The 15,955-nt window shown below is 43.0% G+C and overlaps 1 protein-coding gene across 4 annotated transcripts in view; it reads left to right on the top strand.

Moving 5' to 3' along the window:
• LOC112565205 (triple functional domain protein-like) overlaps positions 1-15,955 on the top strand; it is a 121,287-nt gene that overhangs the window by 72,264 nt on the left and 33,068 nt on the right. For all 4 annotated transcript variants that reach the window (XM_025240555.1, XM_025240546.1, XM_025240538.1 and 1 more), the window contains 3 exons: positions 9,135-9,396; positions 9,943-10,018; positions 10,587-10,716. In XM_025240555.1, the coding sequence (XP_025096340.1) occupies positions 9,135-9,396; positions 9,943-10,018; positions 10,587-10,716 (468 nt within the window). The remainder of the gene's footprint in view (positions 1-9,134; positions 9,397-9,942; positions 10,019-10,586; positions 10,717-15,955) is intronic.

Below are 15,955 nucleotides of genomic sequence, written 5' to 3'. Positions count from 1 at the left end.
TCCCCCACTTTTTTTTCCTAGGGATGCGGGTGTCGTCATTGTGCAGCATGGGAAGGCTTTATCGTCCTTTCGTATCGCCACTCTCACCTCGGCAACCGTTTGAACTTTGCGGCAGTGGTGTCACACGAGAAGCCTCTGTTTAAATGCGCGTCCATGGATGTGTTTGGTGCTCGCCGGTCGCCAGCCTCCAAACAGGCTGGAGGTGCCAGCAGTCTTAAAGCAGCGCCGCACGTGGAAACACGAGAGAGCTGCCAGAGCCACTGCGGGTACGCGCGAGACGGACCGACCGCGCTTGGCTACGAGCGCCCTTTGAGCACTCTAGGCTTTTGGTCTCGCTCACCCGTTTAATGCTCGCCGTCGAGCAAGGAAGACCCCTTACAGCAGGCGAGGATGTCCTTCCTTCGTGACGATCGCCTGGCCAACGGTGGTCCTGTAGGAATCTCTGGCAGTGCGTGGTGAACATGTCGCCGACAGTTCAAACAGCGGTGTCACTGAAGCGCGGCAACCGGCAAGTGACGTGATACTGGGGGAGAGAGCCTCCCCGTGTCTTCGGGAGGGAAAGTTGAGCGGAGTTGCCCCACGATGTGTGCCATGGCCTTCCAGAACTTTGGCTTTCTGATGATCAAGCTCATCAGGTGGAAGTCGCGACACCAGCACTTGCAGGTGGCTAAGTATTTTCTGTTCTGGAAAACTTGAGAAACGAATGCGAGAGAGTCTGTGCGTACATCTGGCCGCCTGCTGCATATAGCTTTCGCTTATCCCGTGAATGTATTTCCGATAGCCGTGTATTATTGTGTTTCTAGGAAGTCAAGTAGCTTTCTCAAAATGTACCTGTCGGTATGAAGTAGGTGTCCGCGTTTGCTGGTTTATTAGCACATGTAAGTCAATACTTCATCACTTAGTGGAATGAGCAGTACAAACCACACTCTTCGCTTGTTTTATCATTTTCTCCCCTGCGCACGCGCCTGTATGTACTAGTGCGCGTGTGCATGTGTGTGTTAGACTGTAGGTTTCAGGGACGTGCAGGTGGACGGACTGACTAGTGTGTGGAGGCATCTGACTTTGATCGTCGTCACAGCGTGTTGCACTGTCGTTATGGACCGAGCGCGCACAGGGGCAAGTCCCCGGGCCCGTCGATTGCACGAAGCCAGACCTGATGGAGGTTAATTGCTATCGAGAATAGATAGTCTACACACCCCACCCCACACCCCCTTTTTTTTTTTTTGGAGGGGGATGAGGGTTCAGGAAGCAGGGTGGCTGGGGGAGGGTCGAGTCTTGAGGCGTTGATAAGAAGAGGGCAAATTGCGGCGGCTCGCTGACGGAAGCCAGAATCGATGTGAGTGGCTGCGACATCGTGCTGCAGCTGGCTAATTGTCGCTTACGCATCACGTATGAGAGCCTGACCCCTATTTTGTCCAGAATCTAAAAATTCTTTAGTCAGCCTTCGAATTTTTTCCGGCATTAAAGCTGATAAAGTTCTTTCTTTCCGTTTAAAAACGATTGAGTTGTTTTTTTGTTGTTTTTTTTTTTGTCATTTTTCCTTCCCTTTGAACCGGTGGAATTTTTTTGCATGTTAGCTAAAACGTGTTGTTGAAATAGTACTATTTCCCTTTGGTTATTGTAAAGTTGGTTGTTAAGTTTAGCTTTATGTGATCATTTGTGGATGACGTCCACTGTCTTAATCAGATCAGAGACCAAAGTCACAGTGGTGTGTTTTTTGTTTGTTGTTGTTTTTTTTTTGTAGTAAGTTTTCTTGTCTCATACAGTCTTATTGCTTTGTGCCGCATAGAGTCGTAATTTAGGTTTTGCCGTGGTAGAGCAATATTACAGTCCATGTCCACATTATGATTTGCTTTGATCGTGTTGCGTAGGCTATTTTTTTTTTATGGCAATCTCCTTTCCCCTTTTACTAACTCTCGTTTGCCTCCTCTTCTCTCAGATGTGCTAGTGTCGCGGAAAACAAACAGTAGGTGGAGTAAACATCTTGTAATTCACTGTTTTCGAGAGGTTGAGCTCACTCCCCGGCCCCCATTCAGTTCCCCGTGGACGACCTGCTCATTGCGATGACGCCGAAGAGTCTAAAATTGGAAACATTGATAAATACGTTTTTATGTCAAGCATCTGTAACCGAGAAAGGACGGGGGCGGAATAGAGAAAGGTTGTCGAGTACTTTGACCTATAATAAATGATCTCAGCCCTCGTGCTTTCCAAAAGTGGTTTCTTAATAAAGGGGGTATTTAGTGCATTGATATATCTATAAATAAATTACATTTTAATGGAATCAGGGTGTAAGTGGTGCTTGAAACAAAAACATGAAATGAATATAGGGATTTATTTGATGATCATATGTCTGCACAAGTTTACTCAAGTTATTAACTACATTTTCATAAGTTACTTGATGACAGGTAACAAGAAATAAATAATCAATGGGGGAAAAAAACTGAGGTCGTTACAAGAGATCTTTTGATCGTCGCGTACCTCTTCCGTGTTACTAATTGGTGTTATAGGTAATATAGAATGAATACTGGAATAACTTATCATTTTCTGAGCTTTAAGAGCTACTGAAGTTCCTTGAAGTAAGTGATGTTCTTATGACGCATAGAGAACTGGTGAGTACAACTGCGAGAATGGGGTGGAAGTGCACATAGGAAACCTTAGGAGTTGACTTGTAGACATGTGACAGAGTTCCCAGGCGGGGAAGCCAGCAGTTTCTCGCAGGACACACTTTGTGGTTTCCTCGTTGCCAAGTGCGCTAGCAGTGACCACGTGGACTTAACAACGTTCTTCTACATTAACTGTCATCTGTTTTACATTCTAGGCAAGTAATGTCGTTGTCTTCTGTCCTCGGCATCGTGTGGTCAGACGGCTGCAGCTTTGTAGACAGACGGGTCTGTCATGTAGCGAATGTCACAAGACAAAGTAATGATTGGCGCTGAAAGAAAGGATTTGCTTTGAAGCACATGTGACATTTAGCGGAATTACTTTGTGGGACTAATACTGCAGATCTGGAGAATACGCACGCGCTTGTGCAGGTGGCGATTTATAAATATAGAGGCGCTTGCATCCGTGGAAAAGGTGATAAGGAACCACGGAGAAACAGGTTGTGCAGAGGCAGGGTACGAGATAATATGAGACAGCCCGAGAAGACGAAGGGAACGAGAAAACGAGACCTGATCCACAATTCGAAGTACCTAAATATGAAAAAGTTCCCCCGTTTATAAATGAAAACTACATTTGTACTGACGTGACATGAGTAGCTCCGTACAAGTAAGTACTACTAGTATATTGGCGCTCGCACGCAGACACCGAGTCCGACAGATGGACAGCTGCCCAAGTCGTTGGTAGTCCCGTTAAGACTGTGATGTCACGTCCCGTGCGGTCTGTGCTAGCGACTGCACGTGTCAACGCTTGGTGCCCTTGGCCCACGCACCAGAAGTGCAGCGGAAAGGACAGGCGCCTGGCCACAGAAAGGTCCTGTTGTGTCCAGGACAGCCAGGGCCCAGCTCCAGTGAACCATTTCCTTGCCGCCTAGAGCTCTCAGGCAGGGAAGGGCTGCACTTCCACTTTCAGCTCCAATTCTTTGTATGTAACCATCTAGTAACCATCAAAGTTTCTTCGCTATCCTTCTTCTGTCCTTCTTCCCCTACCTCTTCTTCGCCAGTAAACAGTCGATGCAGCATTTTCCTCACACTTTGAAGAGATACCAAGAATTTGATAGCGCCAAGTGGATTTTCCTGTTAATGGGCGTTTCACTGTCGCAGGTAAAATCTCCAGCTTGTGTTTTTGCGTCTTTTTTTTTTCCTTGGTCGGTTTTGTGCTCTCTATTTCTCTATTCACCCCTCCCGCTGTTTTTTTCCCTGTGCCGTGATGAAAGAAGTATGTAGCTGATCGCATGAAAAAAAAAAATGCGTGCGTTGTTTCATTGCGTTATGGGCCATACAATCTGCAGTCACACGACCATCAAGGGAGCTGTGAAAATGTCTTCCATGTTCATCGTCTGTTTCTCATCAACTGTTTGTGTCTGCAAAACGTTTGGTTACAGACCATTATAACTGGAGACCTTTTTTATGTCCATTTATTAGTGTTAAGAGAATTCGGGGTGGGGTGGTGGATCAGCTGGTACCATAGATTTAAATCGGTATGCCATGTGTGCGCCAAGTCAGATTGGCTAGCCTTGTTGATCAGAAGTTCTGGCTTCACGAATACTCTGATACCCCTTTAAAGAGTATGTAACGAAGGATCCAGTACAGTTCCTATTGATATGGCTTCTTTGATTTCTAAATGTGCTTGCTTTTAGTAAAACGGGCGTATTTTTTAAGGACTGAAATAGTGATGCGACGGTAGAGTTCATCATCAAGACAGCGGCAGTGTATGTTGTGGACCTCGCTCCGGATCTTTCCCTGGATGGCCACCTGTTGACAGGGCTGGACGAGCATGCCGTGAGAGAGCCTCAAGTGCTGACTCGCCATAAAACTGTACACCGTGCTGGCTTTCCAAAGCTAGTGGAGCTCAAGAATCCATTTAGACAAAAGGTTCAGATAACTAGTTTGGGTAACAATGAATTTCAGGAGGCTGTTTGCGGCCGTCGAGATGCGAGATGCTGTTTGTTTACACGGCCAGACCGGCGGAAGGGCGAGGGCTGGAAGCGCACGTCAGCCTGATAGATGGCGCCTTCCTCGCCAACGCTTGACGTCCGTGCCGCTCACCCTCTAGCCACCTAAACGAATGTTGATGGTGATGTTGGAAACCTCTAACACCGGGAGCGAGGGGAGGAAACAGCTTATCTGAGATGCGTCTCCCGGAGCCAGTCGTTTTATTTTCGATGCTGTCACTGGCCCAATTTAAATAGGAAGTTCACACTCTCGTCACTGGCAAAATGCATGCACCGTAATGGCCTGAAAGCTGTTCCGGATGCGGACTTCTTTCGGAAGGTTATTTGCTTTCTTTCCAGGAGAAAGTGTATAAAATGTGGCGAAACCGATTAGGTGTTGGAGCATACTCCAGCTGCCAGAGGCAAAGATTTATTTCTGTTGTGAATTTCCCTTGCGACCTTCAATCAGACTTAAATTACGGCGAGATTCCTCTGTGCACGGCATCAGCTTTTCAGCGTTGCTCGTCCCATTGAGCGACCCACTTGGCCGATGCGCTTTTGTCTGTTACAAAAATGTTGCAGTCAGGTAAATGTCTGTGACCATTTTCGGTGCCGTGAGCGTTGTTTGGCAATCTAGCATGGTTAGACTGTAGGAGCTGCATTCTCCTCCATGCGGGGAATGAAACGAAATAATTTCATGGTCGTTCCAGTAGTTGAAATAGTGTGTGTGAGAGAGAGAGGAAAAGAGATGAAAACTGAAGTACTCAAAGTATTAGAGGAAGGAGAAATTAGCAGACACTGGTACATGTGTATGATACTTGTCTTGATAGAAATTGATACTATTGAGCCTTCTGCCATTTTTTTGCCTATGGGTATAGTTGGTATTGCTAAGCTATAGCAGAAAGGGTACCAGCAGCTGAACACAAGCATCTAACGTTTGTTAACGCCATTATATCTTCCATAATTTATGTCAGTTCCGTCAACCCAATGAACATTTCATGCTTGCAATTCCTTGCCTGTAAAGGTAGGTTTTTTTTTAATTCCCTGGAGCCCAGAAAACCCGTCTGCTGTGCAGTCTACTGCTTGTTAGAAAGCTTTTCCAATAAATAAGCTTGGTGTAAGTGATGTTTCTCGGGCTGTTTGGATGCACACTCTGTGCCTCAGACTTCTTTATCAGCTTTTGAGGATAGCAAGATATCCTCTTCACTCAGTGGGGATTCTCCTGACCCCCTTCTAACTTTGTGCAGCAGAATTAGTAACAGATTCGAGCTGCCTGTGCCATCGGAGGGGTCAGACCCATTTTCTGCCCAGATTCCTGTCGGGACGCAGATCTCTTTTCTTTCAGTGGCTGTCTTTTTTTCATCGGTGTGCAACTATTGCCTAACCCTTGCTTAGGCCCCTGCCTCTCACTGTGAGAAACAGTAGAGCATGGACTCCTGCTGAAATGAATGCTCTGGAAAGCACTATCAAAAGTGTTTTAGTGAGACTTGACAGTTCTGATGAAGGCTAAAAGCACTGTTGATTGTGTATATTACTACATTGTTTGACTGCAGAATTATTCCGTTTTTCTTCACCTTCTTGCGCCCGTTTCTCAAGTTCTTTTGGTTAGAGTCAGCATCAGCTGAATCCTTGAGCTACAAATTAAATATTTGAGGTTCAGCACTGTTCTGGCAGTTTGTTTTTCTTGTCACATTTCTGGGAACGTCAGTTGTTCAAGCACTCTACGCTTAACTCAACATTTGCTTGCCTATATTTCTTTTGCTAACAGTCTGCAAACTTACGGTTTCTTTCCTATTTTCAGGATAATTATCTGACTTCATCCTTCAAGGGTTGATAAAAGTGGGGTTAAATTTTGAGTGAAAGTTACATCAGTTGCCGTTTCATTTAAGTTAAATTTTCTTTTTGGACTTAAAATGTATTTTTGTCTCGCCTAAAATACCGCGGGTAAATTTTTTTGTTTTACTTAATAAAGAGCCTTTAGAAAGTCTCACTCCAGGCCCTAATGGCGGACCAGATTAAACACTAGTGCCCGTCTCCCCCACCTACCTCAACCACCAGCACCCCCTTCTTTCACTTGTGTCGCAGTTGATAGTGCACTCTTATTGTACTTGTCCGAAAAAGATCACGTTCAAATTTCTGATTTTGTTTGTGTATAGAGAGCGAGAGAGAGTGAGATGCACAAGCCTATAATCCAAACTGTTAACAAGTAGCACGAACTTCTAGTCAGGCATGGCTAGAGGTGCATCTGCTATACCCACCTACGTGTCTCTGTGCTTAGGATCGAGGCCAAGATGCCCGTTTTCTTGCTGATGCAAAAACGCCAGAGAAAACTGGCACCACACCGATTGAGTGGCTTTTGCTTAAGATGGACCTGGCCTGTAGATAGAGTCAGAGATGACCTTAGGCCCCGGGAAATGATTATTAATACATTTTGCTCGACCCAGACACCATGCTGACTTCTTCCAGTTGTGTATGTGTGTTTGTTTGGTTTGTTTTGGAAAGCTGTAAATGCAATTGCTGCCCTTACTGATGCTGCAGTCCTTGATATAGTGATGATATAGCGCTCACAACAGCAGGCAATAGTGGTCGACCTGCCGACGATAAAGACGATTCACTTGAAGTGAAGCTGATTTGCGCGCATGTCTCTGGATGGAGGTAGCTCTTGAGCAGCATTTCGCAGTGCATATGGAGACTTTATGCAGTTAAAAGTAAACATGAAAGTAAGCTTTACAAGGACTATGTTCTGCGACGGCGAGTTTTCGCTTCTGCAGGGGTCGAAGTGTGGACACTACACGCACTCAGATCAACAGAGGAGCCAAACAGCTCTTGGACACCCGGGCCGGTCTGTGCAACACATACATGATAACAGGGGTAGCGGGAAAGGGCGAAGTACTGATTGTCATCTTGGCATTGTGCTATCAGGTGTTCTGCCTCCTGTGAAACAGTCCAACGTTTGCACTGGTTTTCTGAGACATATGTTATCTCAGTGAGAAGAGGGGTAGAAGGGGGAGGCAAAGATTCTAGTGCAGGCATTAGCAGGAACCTCTCCCCATTTGTAAAGAGCATGAAGGACGGCTGTACACTTGATGGCCCAAAAGGAAGGGGTTGTTTTGAATGTAATGCAGAGAAAGAAAGATTATTTAATTCATCATTTTCTATTAGAGGACTGCCAGAAATGAGTGGCTCAGCATTCTGTCTTATGTAATCAATATGTTTTCCCATGAAAAAAAAAGTTGTTTTCTTCCAACTTGTGGATCATGCAAATGGTAGTGCATTTAAACACTTTTTTTTTCCTGTACTGAACAGCTTACACAACAAGACTGATCACTCAAGTAGGGATAAAGTGGTGGTTCCTTGTAGGAGAATGGGATGTAATAGAGCAGAGTGCAAAATTCAAATTTTGGCTGAAAATATTTTGTCTTCAGGAAGAATATGAAAATGATATATTCCTGTAATTCCTGTAGACCTGCAGCATGAGTTAAGAGGGATAGTGTTAAAGCTGTCTTGGTAACAACCTCATTTACACTGTTATTTATATGCACATTTTGCAACATTGAAATATAATAGGTTCTCCTTTTGTATATACATCTGGCTGACCACTGATGGTTGGGAGTGAGAAAGTGTAAGAACAGTGTTCACTGAGGAGTTCAGTGAAAAAGGTGTGGAGAACTTTATGAGGTAGAGTAGGAACAGTGCTTGCAAAGGTGATGAGAGAAGACTTTGTTAGGTTTGTGAATAACATATAAAGACTATATGTTCACTGAGGTCTGTGAGGAAACAAGTTGGTTTACTTTCTTTTGTAGACATTTTCTAATGCATTTACTTCACCAGACACCTTCATGAACAGTGTGCCTTCCCGATCCTCAAATACACAGTTACCCAAGGTGCAGTGTGTTAGTGATATAAAAATGTAAACCAGAAGTATTTAATTATCTATAGGTTTCATCATGTTTCATCAACAATGCTGAGAAGAAAGATCTTTTTCTCATCTGAATCATTGACATGAAATCATGAAATCATTCAGATGATTCTGACCACATTGACACTCCACTCTTGGATTCTTTCAATTATGCATGCATGGAAGCATGGTCTAAAACATACTTGGAAAGAGTGTGATCTGCTGTTTCTCCTTTTTTTATTTGCTAGACTGTATGCAGATGTAAAAGGTATTACAGTAGATTTGTTGATGGAAGCTTGAGTATACAGTTTCATATGATATAGCATATGCACAGTCTTTGTATTGTGATGTAACACAAAATAGGCCCATAGTGCCTTGTTGTCCTGCACAGTCTAACTCTAGCACTCATTCTTGGTGTCATTAACATATTAACATGTTGACTGCCTCCAGAGATTTCACTAATATATGTAATGTATATGTAAAATCAAAATTCTTATATATGTCTGTGTATTATAGAGTTTAAATTATGTTAGTGAGTTATGGATATATGAATATCTACATGCCCCTTTAAGGGTGAACTAATGAAGCATCTTGTATGTCCTGTTACAGATAGCTAGGAATGACACTGTTGGGTGTTTGTTTCAGGGAGCCAGTGATGTTACTGTTGTGGTGGAGGACTACTCAGCAAGTGGGCCAGGTGAGCTGAGTGTTATACGAGGACAGCAAGTGGAAGTGGTGGAGGCTGGAGCCACCGTGGGACCTACCCAGGCCCCTGGGGATTGGTGCTTGATTCGAACAATGCCCCCTGATGGTGCTGATCCTTCACAAGGACTGGTCCCGATGGCGACACTCAAGCCTGTCCCTATATTACGGGCACCTGGGGCTAGAAACAGCTTAGATCTAGATGGTGAGAAAAATTGTAGTGTTGATTATGTTCCTGAAATCTGAGTGAGAATATCACACATAGAAAACAAGCGAATGCCCCAAGATGTAAAATTTTCTTTGTTTTGCTGTTGTGGACAGATAAAAGATGTTAGTGTAACATCCCAGATATTCCCTCAAAACACAACACAAAACATGTCACTCATTTAGCAAGGTTGAATCTCCACAATTTTGTCATCTGGTGTATAAGGTTTTTGATGATCTGATTTACCATTTTTACCATTTCCATCTCTTTTTTAGTCAGCTTTTACTTTTGCTCTTTCTCTCGCACACTCTCTGTTTGCTGGTATGAAGCCTAAGCAAAGTGTCACAAGAAGTATTTTATTGACAGTGCAAGCTGAATGGTTCAATCAGGGGTAGGGCGCTCTACACTTGACATTTCTCTTCCTGCAGCTAGACATGGCGAGTGTTTGCACCAATACATAAGCATTGATTACTGTCTGTTTTTCATCTGCAGGCTTTGAATCTTTTATGGAACTTGCTTCACAGTGTGCTATGTTTTGCTTTACAGAACCTTTAGGGGAAGGGTCAGGAGCCCTAAATACTTCTTCTTCCTCACCTGTTACTAAACGGCGCAGCAGCTTTAGGTAGGTACTTAAGCATCATGTGTTGTTAAATGTGTGGTGATGTGTTCTGTCAGCTTCCTGATTCTGGCTCTAAACAGGAATCTAGAAAACAGGCTCCATTATGAATACTTCATTTGCTATTTATTCAGGTTTATAAGTGCATGAAATTTAATTTATGAGAAATGGTAATACAGTGGTATTTTCCTAACACACAAATTGTAGTCGCTGCTTTCTACTCTTGAACTCTGCACCTGCAGCAGGGAAATAATTATATATAATAAATATACAATAAATGAAATGAATGGTACAACCAATAGTCTCCCTTACTTGGCCTTTTCTCAGAACTTCCAGTTTTTATCTCATTTTAAATATTTTAGTAAAATGTGTTTTTGAGAAGAAAAAAAAAAGAAGTGAGCAGCGTCTGCGCTTAAAATATCTGGACATAGTATTTTGTGCTTTAGATTCTCATGAACTGACGCTGAACAGTATATACTACAATTAATAGTTATGTTTTAAATATTTTTGTCATTAAAAGTAAGCACAGAGCTGTTGGGCGCCATTTACAGGTGTATCTTTATGGACATTGCAGGAAATGGTTAACAAGTCCAGTGAGGAAACTAAGCCATGGGAAAATCGAGAAACAGGGGGTAGGACTCTTGGAGGCCACAAGAGCAGCCAAGGGAGAGAAGAGACCTATAGTCAGCTTGCTTGCAGAGAAGGTAGGATTATTGACACGTAAAGCACATATAATATTCTGGGGTTTTGGGGGAAGCCTAGTAGTGTTGTAAAACACTCACTTGTCACCACTGCAGTGAGAGGCTCTGAGTTCATATCAAGTCTCAGGATACTGTATGTGACACCTGTTCGCAGGCCTTGGCATCGGGTATTCTCTCTCTGTGTTCTGGTTTCCTCACCCTATCTTTAGCCATTGTGTGAAATCACCTCGGGATTGAAGCACATTCCTACTAAACTAATCCAACCTGGTTTTTATTACATATTTGAAGATAAACTTTATTTTTGACTGTAAAAGAGGTCGTTTTGAAATAAACTTTGCATGCATCTGTATGTCAAAAAGGTAAAGAAAATAGTATTTGCATAAGATAATGTGTCTGTTAAGAATTTAAATTTATGCATCAGGATTTGATCCAAATCTTGATTCCTTTGACATTCTGCTTAATATACAAATTGTGGACATGATGGAATTTCACAATTTTATTGGTGAAATTCTAAAGATTTTATTTTTAAATGATGGCTTCAGCTTCTCCTAGAAATTATAATTTTTATATATTGTGTGTCTTGCTTTCTTTTTAAATGGCATGTATAAACAGATCTCCTATTAAGGCATGTGTGCACAAAATATTTTCATGCTCAAATGAGAAAAACATGCAGCTCTTTAGCTCTTGATATTACATTGGAACTGATTGAGAATTATGCCTGAATGGAATGAGAACACACGGTAAGTCTTTTTCAATCTTTTACTTGCGCCTGGACATATGTTTGTAAATACTGGTTTATTTAGATCCCTTTTCAGATATTCTTATCTTCTTGGTGTTAACCCTAAGTGTTACTCAAGCTTGGAATTTTCTGTAAAGACCAATCAAGCCCAACTATCACTTAGGGGAATCCAATTGCATTAATCCTGAGTAACTCTCAGGCTCACTTCTTTGTGGGTTAGTCAATGTACCATGGGTTCACATCCTAGCACAGCCAATGACCAGACCCTAATACATTTCTGAACTGTTCATTTATGCAGTGTTAGGTGTGCTTTACACATCAAAGTTTCTCACCAGGTATCAGAGTATGGAATGAGAGAATATCCCAGTGTAAGGATGTACCTGTGTATATGTGTGCATGCTTGCATTGATCTATTTGTGTTCCTTGAAGTTTTACGTGTACAAGTAATGCTAGGTGTGTGTGTGTGTTTGTCTAATTGCACCCTGCACTAAAAGTGCATCTATGCACACTACATCCTCCTTTCTCATGCGCTCTTCAAAACATGAATTATCTCCCTTATTTCGTGTTAAAGTTTTAAGGACCCTGCAAAATAAACCATGAAGTGATATGAGAAGGGTTCTTTGATTTAGTCACGTATACAACTTGTTAGAAAAACATTGTGAGTCGGAACTTTGTTGTTTTGTTGATTGTCAGCTTCTATCTGTTTGGGTGTTGAATGAAACGAGTTATGGCCCATTTCTCAATTGCTTCCAAGCCTGCTTAATGATAAACAATGGCATGTTCAGTTGTTTACTTACTTTTTTGTGGGGAGAAGAGGGTTGTTGGATTTTGTGGAAAAGTCTTACGGATGTTTGTGAAAATTGAAAGGCAGCATATTATTTATGCATGCATCATTATGTACCATACCACATCACCCTCTTTTACACTGTTTGAAAGTCTTACCCTAAGACTTTTCCAAGTTTCTCAGCAGAAAACTGCTTACTGTAGCCATATTTTGCTATGATCATTCAGGAAAATCCAGCAGTATGAACTATTGAAGGAATATGAATACTATCAACATTTCTGTTTAACTTTTATTTAGTATTTCTTCTCTGGTTTTGTTGTTTTCTTCCATCATTTTAATGTGCATAGTTTTGAAATTGACCACAATAAAAGGAATTGTGGAAATGGACAATGTGGAAATGAACTTTACTTTCACTAAGAACTTTCCTATAACCAAGTGTCCTAATGTTAAGTATGTTGGGTTTCAAGTACTGAGTGTGTGCTGTTTGTGTAGAAATAATTTTTCTTTATTTTATTAAGTCATACTGAGTCTGTTCATGGACAATTTCTTGTTTATTAGAAATTTCATGGTGAAGGGAGCAAGAGTTATTTATTTGCCTTGAAAGCAGTGTGTGTATGTGAGAGAGAGTTAATGTCATTCTCAAGGAGATGGTTGAGCAGTAACAGTGTAGGACACTTTACGACATATATTTTGTGGGGTTGAAATGTTGATGAACAGCAGATGGGAGAGCAGACACATCAGTGAAGACAAAAACTGTTTGTTTTAATCTCTGAATTTATTTTTGAAATTAGCTATTTGTCAGATTGTGTTTTCATTCTTCGTCTCCTGTTCAGCTTGATGTATGTTGGTACAAGGCAATGCCAGAGTCGGTAGGCCAGGCACCTGAGAAGATTGTGTGAAGCTAATGAGGAATAATAGCTTCTTTCCGTTTTATGGTTTGAAGAGAAATATTTATGGATTTAATTGCTAAGCTACAGCAGAGTTTGTTTAGATGACTTCAGCATGCCTTCCGTTTTCCTGTGTTCTACACGCTCATCCTCCGTGTACATGTGTGCGTACACGTAAGCGGGCATCCCGTAGAGGGCTGGTATAATTGAAGATGCTGGAGTAATGAGCCGAGATCAGTTCAAAACGATCGAGGTGGATAACCATGTCAGTTTGATTAACCCGACATGACCAGATCTCACAGCTATTACAATTTGTATTTTCTCTTACGGGTCTGCTCCCTAGAAAGCCTGGAAGATGTTTATGTCGGAATAACGACGCATGGGGAGGGTTGAGGAGCGTGGAGTACATGTTGCGGTTTGGTTTCAGTCTTGCGGTGTATAGACGGGTTTCAGCATGATGTATTCTGAAAGGGTCATGATGCAATTTTCGTAGTTCAGGCTGTGCGATTTATTGTGATTTTGATCCAGCAAATGTGTTCTCGTCCGTTCGTCCTGTAAACATGGCGCGTAGGAGGTCTAGAAAGGATTCAAATGTCTCCCTCCACCCAGACACTTTCACTGCCGTCTTCGTCGGCTTCTTGTATGTGAGTGTGCCTGGGTGTGTAGGTGACGACAGTTACAGCTGTTCCAGTCGACCATGCAGTGCCTTCATAGGTTACTCAACCCACTTGAGTCATCACGCACCAACAGACCGTCCTACTTTAGGATTAGTATAAATGGAAGGCACACGCTGTGTCTCGCTGTCAGGTTCTTGACGAGAGTGCGGCTCAGATGTCTACGATACTGGGGTACCTGCCTCCATTGTTTTGGTACTGTAGGTAGTCGTGCTTTGGGTCTGTAAGCAGCCCACGAGCTGAGCTTGCGACCATGCATCAACAGGTCTTGAATGGCTAGAGTACATGCAAGTGACTGGCCGGCAGCTGGCCGTCATGGATGTGGACATTAATTGTTTGTTGACAGCTTTGCTGAAAGACGGAAATCTTGCCTTCTCTGGTAAGAGGACGAACGGCAAGTTACTCGGACGGGGGTCGGAAGGGTGGACTTACGAGGGAGGGACGGGTAAAGACGATAGGAACCTGGGGTGGCTTAACAGCACCGAGGCTTGCCAAATGTTTAGGAGATGGGGAGGAAGTTAAAGGAGGCGGCGCTGTACTTGGATGGCGAGGAAAACAGAGAGAGAAAGGGTTGGGGGGGGGGGGAAATCGATATCTTCATGGCGAACAGCATTTAAGTGCAGATCGCCATAGCAACCAGCCAGGGTCAAGGAAAGCTAAAGAAAATATGAGGGTATGGAGGGGAAGCGATGGGTGTTGCGGTAGGTGCACAGGGAGACACAAACGTGGGCACCTCGCTGACGCAGGACTCGCTACCTTAGTGGTGCTGCATCTCCCCACATCCCCCCTCCCCTAAAAAAAAACAAACTTCCTCCTACCCCGCCTGCCAGTCCTTTCTTGTTCGGAGCCCGCACCTGGAAGGGACAGGGGAGCCGCGTTTCGCGAATTTTCTTTTCCTAAACGAATATCTGTTCTAAAGGAAGATTATGTCGGCACCTTGATTGGCCAGCTTGCTCACGTGACTTCTTTCACGATGGCTTTCTGGATGTCAATCGCTGGTGTTTACTGCTATGTCTTCAATAATGGCGTGTAATGGTCACCACACTGGCTTGTAAATAACATACAACGGATTTATAGCATTTTGTTCTGAATATTTACCTTTTTAACGACAAACACGCACAGAGTGAGTGAGGGAAAGAGCAAATGTTCACTATAAGAGCTTATAAGAAATCGAGGTGGGAATGAAAAAATAGCGGATCACAAAAATCTTCAACATCATATGATTGTTTTATCCACAAAACATTTTTGCCAAAGGTATCAGCGTATTTTCCTTAGCAGTTAAATAACGCTAACTTTAAACAAATACAACTGGCTTTCCCATCCACAATATCCAGTGGACATACATGTGAGAGTCATCAGGCAGTTTTATAAAATCGAAGCAACAGCAGCATTTGTGAAAAGACTACACAGAAATGAAGAACACTTTATTATCGTGATGGTTCATTTTCTAGTATGGCATGACTAAAAATTAAAACCGAACGCATTTAATGTCAGAGCAGTGGTTCACCAAATATTTCCTGGGCCATATGCTAAACTGCGCCTATAACAGTTATAAACGATAACAAAACTGTACAAGTCGTCTGACCGTTCTCCCCTCTGTTGCCTCTCCCAGGCGTATGTCAGTCCAGTCGTCTGTCTGCTGCCGCTGTGACCCAAGTCAAGATTTAGTCTGGAACTGTTCAGCCCTGCGGAACTGTGGGCATCGGTTTCTGACCGACACTAGCTGGTGTGTATTGCTGCAAGGCGGTCCGATATAATATCCTGGCTCGCCCGTCCAATTTAGGGCCGTTTTTATGGTGTTTGCACAATGCTAGCGCCAAGAATTGTCGAAAATCAGTGCACGAAAGATGCCTCAAAATACATCTTGAGGAGCTTGAAATAGAATGACGAGAACAAGCTACTCTCCCTTGTTTCTTTTTTCCCCTGTGTGTGAGAGCGAGAGAGAGAGATTGCATTACCAAGACCGTTACTGGCATAAGAGGAGTGGAGGGGGGGGGGAGAGAAGGTGGGTACCTGTTTGCTTCATATACGGCTTTCTCTTTATAACAGATATTGTGATAATCAGACTTTTTGCTGTATGTCTTCAAAACGCAATTAATATTAGGAAAACTCTCTCTCCACTCACCCACCCAAATGACCCAGTTTCCCATTTCACACC

The sequence above is a fragment of the Pomacea canaliculata genome, linkage group LG1 (assembly GCF_003073045.1).
Source record: "Pomacea canaliculata isolate SZHN2017 linkage group LG1, ASM307304v1, whole genome shotgun sequence".
NCBI lineage: Eukaryota > Metazoa > Mollusca > Gastropoda > Architaenioglossa > Ampullariidae > Pomacea > Pomacea canaliculata.
The sequence above is the reverse complement of the archived record's forward strand: the minus strand, read 5'-3'. Positions and strand labels throughout refer to the sequence as shown.